At 35.5% G+C, this 10160-nt stretch overlaps 1 protein-coding gene across 1 annotated transcript; it reads left to right on the plus strand.

Annotated features, from left to right (window-relative positions):
- The first annotated feature begins 305 nt into the window (after positions 1 to 305).
- Positions 306 to 9897, plus strand: LOC128213351 (39S ribosomal protein L15, mitochondrial-like). The gene is made up of 4 exons (XM_052918964.1): positions 306 to 448; positions 4863 to 5017; positions 6805 to 6970; positions 8259 to 9897. The coding sequence occupies exons 1-4, from the start codon at positions 347 to 349 to the stop codon at positions 8718 to 8720; spliced, it is 885 nt and encodes a 294-aa protein (XP_052774924.1). The 5' UTR covers positions 306 to 346; the 3' UTR covers positions 8721 to 9897.
- The last annotated feature ends 263 nt before the right edge of the window (positions 9898 to 10160 follow it).

Here is a 10160-nt window from a genome sequence, read left to right on the forward strand (position 1 = left end):
TCCCCGGACCTGGGGGCGTGATAACAATTGACAAGTGCATTACAATGTATCATGTACGTAGTAGTCGACGGTCGTATATGAATCATCGTGTTATAACAACATAATATTTGTTCTGAAGTGCAAATTATTGAAGATAAATGTATGGTTCATTTGTTATATGAGATCTTAAGTTCCTACGGAAAACTTATACTCGGGGAATAAGAATTCTTTCGTTTGTTTCCCGGCTGCCACCGTCAGGTCGATCTCATGATCGAATGAAAAACCGAAAAGTGTTGTCTGTCGCAAATTTGAAACCATTTGCCATTTTTATAAATTTGCATTATTTGTCGTGTGTGACATTGGCGAAATGGCTTCAAAAATACCAGAAAAAGCGTTGCATTTGATTATAAATGCCCCGAGAGTTACATTAAACAGCATCAAGCCTTTACCGGACTCGTACACACTTAAGGTTTGTTATCAGATAAAGTATGAAACATGGGGGATTGAGGAGTTGCTTGTTTTCGGATACGCTAACATTTCGGATGACATAGCTTTTTTGTTTGTATTTTTTGTTGTACTTGAACGATAACATTCTACTTGGTTGTATCCTATCTGCTTTGTTGTTTGTGACATACACAAGACATGTTTATTTTATAGATAAAAATATACCAAAATAAAAACCTCTTTAAATTGCAGTAACACGCACTGAGTAACGGTGGTTTGAGGATAGGTGAGCGATAAAGGGCTTAAATATTACTCATTGACAAACTCTAGGTCATATTTTATACAAAGATCAGAACTGGAAATGCTTTAACACTGCAACATATGCAGTTTGATTAAGAACTAAATGAAGTTAATCACCTGACGTACAAGTATTAAAGTTAACCTGGGAGGAAAAATGCACTCCGTGTTGGGCTCCACTCCACGATCGCTAGAACACCAGCACTACACTCTTACAAACTAAGCAAACAGGGCAACTGGTTCTCAACCAAACACACAACACTCCTACCCTTACCTTTTAAGATGACAGAGGCACTCTTATCACTGTCTCCATTACGTAAATCTGGAAGAAAAGTGCGCTCGTTGTGGGAGTTGAACACATGACCGCTGGAACACTAGCACGGTGCTCTTACCATACATACACACACACACACTTCAGTAGAAAAGCCCCTGAAATGGACAGGGTTCGAATTTGGACTCGCATACTCGCAAAATGCGAGCGACATTTGGAAATTGCGAGTGACTTTTATTCAAGCATGCAAAATTATGCAAGTGGCTTTTTCTAGACCACAAAATGTTAAAAGGAAAGTAGAATAAACATGAACTTAACTCCGCTACGTTGTTGAGTGTAAACAGCCTATAAGTGGCATGTTTACACAACCAGTATAAAGAAGACAGTACGGAGTCACGCTCCAGTGTTCGAAATTCACGGTAGCCCGATAGCCCGAGGCTACCAAATTTCAGCTGGGGCTACCGATTTTCCACAGAAACTAGCCCGAACGGGCTTCCGTTTTTTCCTTAGGTTATTTAAAAAACCTGCCAATTAAACGCGTTACGCATCATGTTTTTTATACGCAAAGCCTTATTATTCAAGAATGCGTCTTTCAAGGCGACTGGAGCGATTAAGTCGCCTTGACAACGGCGAAGTCGGATTCGCCGAAATTTACATTCAGGGCTCAAGCCATGTGCTCAATGTTTGTTTATTTAATCATTAAATATAAACACATGCCAAAATTCATTAACGCCCGAAGTGACAAGTAATTATTGATCAGTTTCTAACCAATAACTGTGTCTATTAGCAGCAGTCAAACTCTATGACGTCATTAACTCCGCCCATTATGTAGATTAACCAATAAAGTCGGCAGTTTTCGACAACAACGATGGCTATGAAAATTGACAATGCTAAAATAGCAATATCAACATTGATATTTTATTTATTTCATTTAAATATATTTTATTTATTAGCTAATATAAAAAGAAAGATATTTAAGTTTTTAATGCGAACAGAACATAATCATTCTACAAAAGTTGTCTTAAATGCAGAGGAAACAAGTGCTCGCTTACTTCCTGACAAATTTAATCAAAGTGAAAGGAGAACTGTCGAATATACAGTTAACTCGTTGTCTGTGTACTGTACAGTAAGGTTCTATTTTATACCTTTAAATAGCTTTGCCATTAATTTTTAAAGAACAATTATAGGAATATTGGCAATTTAAACATCGATATATTTTTGTTGTTACTTCTGAAACTTGAAAGAGAAACTGAAAGTTGAAAAGAGAAAAATGTCATTGCACAATCGCTGGTGCATATCTGATTTGACAAGGATGCATTGGATAACAGAACTTGTAGTACATGCATAACTCTTTCCATTAAATAAAAGATATGTTCAGGAAATATTTTTCTCGTATTACCTTTTTGAAAACTTTATTAGTTACTGAACTTTTGATGACTACACTAATATATGTATGACTATAATTTATTATTGACGCATTGTTCAGATTGTGGAGCATTTATTGAAACTGTATCAGCGTGCTTGATTAGATATTCAGAATCGTTGCGGAATCGTATTTAAACTTCCAAAAAATATTCCGAACGAGTGATACTTTTAAGTGTTTAAGTTTGGGCTAGTGAAATTGGTTTCGGGCTTGTAAAATTTCCTATCTGGTAGCCCGAATGGGCTAGTGGATTCAAAGCCGAATTTCGTACACTCGCTGTAGTAAGTTTTCAAAAATAGAACAAATACGGAAAAAGCTGAGTTTTATTACGAATCTTTCCGGGATGCTCCTACGAGGCATGCATAAAACAAAGTGAATTAAAATGACGTAATCACCTAGCTCAGTCATTGGCTAAATTTAGCCCAACTGTCAAAGTCAATAGACTTCGTCGATCGATATATTTCATGGTCCAAAGCATCCACGCTATATTTACTGTTGCTTTTATTTATTTTAAATTTATAATGTTATTGTTTTTAATACTTATAGACTTAATGAAATCTGTAGCATACTTGCCGAATGGGTATTACCCGATGGCGAGGGTAAATATACAAAGTGAACAATGGACAGCTTTGTTATCAAAATGCGGCCAGCATCTGATGAGTCTTTTCATACCTCCCAAAAACAATAAGCCATCAACAAGTTCTAGTAGTCGAGTCACTCAAGATTGATACTTTTTAATATTCATAATATGTCTTGGGTGTAAATTTCTACTTTAATTAGACAACATAATTATAAGGGAATAAAGCAAATTTATGATAAAATTGCAAGTTGATTTTTCATTTTGCGAGTTGCCTCAAAAAGCACTCACAAAATTTTGCGAGTGCTCCTGAAAGTTAAATTCGAACCCTGATGGAGATTGTAAACAAATTACGAATTCGAGCACACCATGAACATTATAACATGTTTGCAGAATACCCTCAAAATACCTTGTTCACAGATACAATGGACATTGATCTCAGACAACCATGATAGTACAAATATCTTGATCAATGAAAGGTGGTGGAACCAAACAGTTTGCAAAATATTGCACATTTTAAGTTCATTTTATGACAACTGCTGACAGTTGCACTGTTTACATAGTAGCGGCGGTTATGATCTTGGAGTTTTATCACTTTACACATATTAATATAGTTTTAACTTTAAGACTTAATCAAATATGATTGTTTGTCAATGCCTATGTATTTCTGGTCAGACTGTAAAGTTTCTAAGAAAATAAATTAAGGCATTAATATCCTTCCTTTCCTCAAATTACTGTTGCAGTGGCTCACTTACCTATGAAATTTGGTATTTGACAGATTGTTCATATATTGTAACTTATGATTGATCATCTTGGCAAATTGGTATTTTTATATACCTGTTTTAAAAAAGATGGGAGTTATTAATTATATTTTTCTGCAAACTTTAAAAGGCTTTGTCCAATCATCTTCAAATTTGGTCAGAATGTGTATTGGCATTATATCTTGGACAAGATAAATAACCAACCATATCGCTCTAGTCACTCCAGAGTAATCACCCTTTAATTATTAAAATTACTTCAAATTGGTATCGTTTGATCAGTCTTTTGAAGCCTTTATCCAATAATCACCTAATTTTAAGTCAGAATGTGTATGAGCATAATATATTGAGCAAGTTTGAAAACCAACCATATTGCTCTAGTCACTAAAGAGTTATTTTCCTTTAATTATATAAATAACCTAAAATCGGTCATGTCCAAACAATAACTTTAGAAGCCTTTGTCATATCATGAACAAATGTAAAAAGAATGTGTATCACTATGGGCATAATATCACGGACAAGTTTGATAACCTGCTCTATTGCTTGAGTCATTCAAGAGTGTTTCCCCTTTAATTACTATAAATTTGTCTTGTCTGATCAATATTATTAGAAGTAAACAAGCCATATCACTTGAAGTTGAGTCACACAAGAGTTATTGCCCTTTAATTTGATAAATTAACTATAATCAGTCTCGTCCCATCAATTCCTGTAGAAGCCTTTTTCCAATCATCACATAATTTGTTGAGAATGTGTATGGGTAGAATATCTTGGTCAGGTTTGATAACCAGACATGTCACCTCATTTACTCCAGAGTTATGACCCTTGAATCAGCAAAAACTGTTTTGCACAGTGTCCACTCTCTAAATTTAACATACAACCTCTAAACACCAAACTTGGTGTCCTAAAATTAATAGGGGGGGGGGGGGGGGGGGGTATTTTGTGACAGTTGTCACTCTTTTTAATTCTGATATTAACTGAGTGACAGTCAGCTCTAATTTATATTATCAATTCTATCACTTTGTCCTAGGGTAAATGAGTATAATTTTGTTGAAAGTTATGATATTAATTGCAAGGCTGTGAATGTGATCAAAATGTCTTTTACAATTTATTTAGGTGAGACAAAGACGAAGTCGAGCTAAAGGCGGACAGAGTGGTCGAGGTAACAAGGGTCAAGGCCAGCGAATGACCTTGCCCAGACTGGGCTTTGAAGGAAACAACACACCGTTCTACATGCAGATGCCCATTGAACCATACTATCAGAATCACCAGTAAGTTGCTGAGTTGTTCCAAATACACATATTTATTTTTGATATACATGTACAGTGTGGGTTTATTTACTGAAAGTTGGGGGGGGGGATTTGGCCAACTTCACACTCCCATCAAGTAGGTATACTCTATTCACAAAAATTATACACAAAAATAACAACCCCTTAACAAGCCTGTTAGTATGTAGATATTCCTAAATGAAGTCTTTATTCTTTAAAAATTCTTCAATCCCAAGATCTTCAAAGGGGCTGGTTTTTATTGTTTGTTTAACATATACTACATGTACGGTAATTTCATGATTTTAGGCATTTTGTCGCTAATTTCAAAATTATGACGGCCCTGGCCCCTTTTACAAAAAAGTAAAAACACACATCAAAGAGAATTTTTTTCATTTTAAAGCTTTTTTTGCTGAAACAGCAACCAACAAGAATCTGTTTAAAAAATAGCTTGTATTGTTGCTGTCTTTACTTGGCATGAACTAGGAGTCGAAGGAACTGCCAACCTAAACAATTAAGGAGTCAATAAAGGAGTTTTCAACTCGACTTAGTATCAAACATTCAATATGAAGTGGGGTCTGGTAACTGTTTCATATGTCATGTATCACTGACTTTTCTAAGTGCAGTTACCTGCCTTCTAAAAGTTGTTTCCGCTTTGTGTCCATTTTCCCCAAAACATCTTTTCCCTATTCTGTCAAGTTTTATCAATGAAAGCAATGTATTTCTTGATCTTTACAAGAGTAGCTTGAATACAGTATGGGACTATCATGTATGTGTCATGGTATCTTTACCTATACAGATGTTCAGAATGTGTGTTAGCAGCCCGATTGCTCAGTCAGTGGAGCACTCGCCCTATTTTTGTGAGGTCTCTGGTTTGAGCCCCAGTATGGCTGCACCCTTTTCTCATCCTGTGGCAAATTCCACCCTATGAGGGCCTGTGACTGTATATGTTCTGGCACCCAACAAAAAGTCACAAAAAGAGAAAAGTGCTGAATACTTGGACTATCTGGTACCCCTCACTTACAGGATGAGCGCTCTACTGACCGAACCTCTGGGCCGCTTACACACTATCTCAATACCTCTATAGGTAACACTGGCATGAGATATGCATAAAAAAGTCAAAATATGTACATACATGTATCCAATTATATAAGCTATTTTGGTTTGATTTTGTATTTACCCAAAGTGGCACAAAATTTCCAATTTAGAAGGCGTAGGCGGTGAAAAAATCCAATATAAATCAATGTGCATTTAGGATACAGTTTGAAGTCACTAAATATAATTATCCAGTTATCATGGTGAGAGTAGTCTAGTGGTGATCTTGAAATCTTGAAATCTTGGTATACATGTAGGTGTTTCCCTCCCTTCACAATAGGTTGAGGTTATGAGCTCCACCAGGGGGACATTCTCATGGTCTCTTTCAGCTCTACAAAAAGATGCTAGTACTAAGGCCTTAAAAGAAATACATTTGGTTCTGATTGCCTGACCCTTCCTATGAAATAGGGGCTGACCCTACCCTTTTTACAATTTCAACGGTATCATTTCTGACATGATATCATTTCTGACATGATCTTAAGTGCTCATACAAATTGGCACATTTTTCTAAAAAAGTGTAATCAAATGACTTAATTCCAATTTTAGGCATTTAATAAAAAGAAAATTGTGAACACCGAATCACTCGTAACTATGCCAATCGTGAATTATAAAATCTGGTGCTCACTCAGTCTTATATATTACAATCTTACAATGAAACAAACAATTATCCTCTATGAAGTTGCATTCATCTTTTTCAGCTTGCGAAGGGAATACCCACCACTATCTCTACACACTCTACAGAGAATGATCGACCTAGGTCGTTTGAATACAGAAGAACCTATAGACCTTAACACGATATGCAACACGGGCATCTATAAGATTAAACCGAATGACAATGAATATGGAATCAATCTAACAGATGAGGTATATATACATTTACATGGTAATTACTAGTGTTTTAGCCAGGGTTTAAAATCAGTGTGTGAATACCACGTGATAAATAACGTCATATATGCAATGTCGGAAGGCAACATTTTACTTAAAATAAACACTTAAAACAACTTTTCTTTTACTACATTTTAAATGAAACAAAGGGCAGTCTACGCTGCTTAAAGAACCTCGCCTTCGTTTTATTACCAGAGTTTGCTAAGGTGATTAGTTTCATCAAACACTGCGACAAACCTGTTTCCAAAATAATGTTTTGACAGTGCTGCTTCAAGACAACTGTGTTGTGAAAAGGTTTGTCAAACTGTTTTAAGAACTACACTCTCAATCAAACTCTGGTAAAAGTCCTAAGGTGGGGCTCTTTTAGCGACGTAGACTGCGCTGTGTTTCATTTAAAATGGTGAAGAAATAGTGAAGTTAATTTGTTAAAAGTCTTCATTCGAAGCAAAAAAATTCCTTCCGACATAGCATTTATGACACAATTTATCACGTGGTATACACACACTGAAAAAGGACAGGGTGCTGCATAAAAGGGACAGGTTGCTGAGGGAAAAAAAGGTACATTGTATCTGGCAGTGAATAATTAAAGCATTATGAATTTCATAGAAAATGTAAGAAAGTGTGCTTAATTGAAGTAATACATGTATAAGGTTCAACTACCAGATATGTTAAGTTTGTTTGAATTCCTAATCATATTACAAGTTTTAATCAAAACAAAAGAAATATTTAATTCTTTGAAGGCAGTAGGATTCACATTCTGGTCTCCATGAGGGCAGAAGGGTGCTTCCAAAAGGATAGGATGCAGCACCCTCCCATAACACTCCAGCTAAAACCCTTAATATACACATCATAAATTCCAAGTCATCAAAATTATGATCTTCTTCTTAAACAAGCCTTAATAGCATTATGATATACACATAAATTTGCAGTCGATGAAAATGAGATTTTCTAGAACAAACTTAAATACTTTGTTTTCATTGAATTGTATGGTTTTCTTAAAAAAGCTGGAATATATAAACATACATGTATATTAAAACCTAAAAGAAAATACAAGCCCATAGTTGGATTGAGCTTTTTGGTTTGTAATATGTTCTCTTTCAATAAGTTGCATGTATGAACAAGATGCAGGAACAGATTCCAGATGTAAAAACTGTAAAAAAAACATGTGTGTACAATTTTATTTTGTTGAAGGAGATTCAAATTTAGTTATTTGATGTGTTATACAGTAAGCTTTATTATTGACAGTCTTTTTGTAAATGATTTCCAGGGAGCTGATCTTTTCACATCTAGGGTGAATGTTGAAGTCCAGTGGGCAGAAGAATCGACCATCGCAGCCATTGAGAGAAATGGTGGTATGATCACTACACGTTTCTATAACCCAGAGTGTCTGAAAGCCGTTATAGACACCCAGGACCACTTTAGAAAGGGACTCCCCATTCCTCGCTGCCCTCTTCCACCCCAGGATGCGTTAGAGTATTACATGAACCCAGAAAACCGTGGATACTTAGCTGATCCCAGTAAGCTTCAGGAAGCCAGATATGCGTTGGCCCAGAAGTATGGCTACGAGGCCCCAGATTATTCCATGGACCGGAACCCAGCTTTGTTCAAGAAAATGAAAGATCCGAGACAAATATTTTTTGGACTGAGTCCCGGATGGGTTGTTTGTCTGAAAGATAAGGCCATTATTAAGCCGAAGGATGAAGATTATATTCAGTATTATCAATCATGATTATAGAATGGACGAGTTCTTTAGAATTGTGCATATACAGTCGAAACTCGATGGCTCTATATTCTAGGGACAGGCCAAAGTACTTCGAGCCTCGAGAATATCGAGCCAAGCGGGATTGCTTACAGAATGTTATTTTTTCATTTGTTACATAAAGTCTTATTTACCTCGTTTGTTATTGGCTACGCTATCTCCGCAAGAGAAGGAAGAGTATTTATTGGGCATAGGTACGCACCCTAAATTTCGTAATATGACTTATTCGATTATTAGAAAATATCATTTTATTTTTTATTTATAATAAAAATACTTTTATGCGAAAACAAGCAATTGTAAACAGTGGGTAACACAAACATAGCTTAAAAGTTATATCAAAATGCATAGTAATTTTAGGGATGGATAGCAATTAGAGACATAACTTAAAAGTGATGGCATGTTTATTCAAACTGTTAAACCATTTAAATTCGACAATAATTATAATATCAGTCAAGCAATTTTAATCGATTAGCGCCTTGTGCTAAATGAAGCCAATCAAACAAATCAAGGCGTGAGATTCTTAACTGAACCCGCGAAAATGACATCGACCCAAGCAACCAAATCAAAGTGTGAAATTCTTGTTTGGGACCGCGAAAACCACTTCGAGCGTGGAGAAATATCGACCCTCAGGATATCGAGCCATCCGATCGAAATTTATATGAACAAAGAGTAAATAAAAATTGGTCCTTTTAATTTGGTTCGAGCCAACGAGGATATCGAGCCATGAGATATCGAGCCAACCAGTTTCGACTGTATTCATCATGTTCCTATTTGATGAGATTTTAAAAATATGACAGATGCAGAACATTGGAAATTAAACGGGCAATTATTTATTTAAAGATACATTGATCTAATAGTTATCTTAAGATTGTGTAACTTACTTGTTTAATATTGTCTACCTCTTTTGATTAAATGATAATGGAAAAATATCATGAAAAACTGTGACACTATCAGTTTAATGTGCATTCTTATATGCCTGTTTATTAAACATGCATACTGGCAGGTGTATTGGCGTTTCCTTGTCCTGTATGTTGTGTTCTATAACTTAAGTAGCCTTTGTCTAATCTTTAACAAATTTGTTGGACATGTTTAATAACCAGCTGCAGTGTCATATTGCTTCTGTCACTCAAACGTTGTCGCACTTTAAATAAAGAAATAACCTGAAATCAGTCTTGTCTGATCAATAATAATAATTATGACATTATGAGAGGAATTGCAGTATATAAGAACCAATACTAAATTTAAGCTAATTATAGAGTTATTGCCCTTTGTTATTTTTCCTTGTATGTAGCATAACTTGAAATCTACCGGATTGAATTTAATTAAACATCATGGTAAAGCACACAGGAGAAAGTGCAGTTTACAAGAACTAAAACTCTTTCTGCTTATTACCCTTGTTTTTCTTTTCTT

This window comes from Mya arenaria, chromosome 13 (assembly GCF_026914265.1).
Source record: "Mya arenaria isolate MELC-2E11 chromosome 13, ASM2691426v1".
Lineage (NCBI taxonomy): Eukaryota > Metazoa > Mollusca > Bivalvia > Myida > Myidae > Mya > Mya arenaria.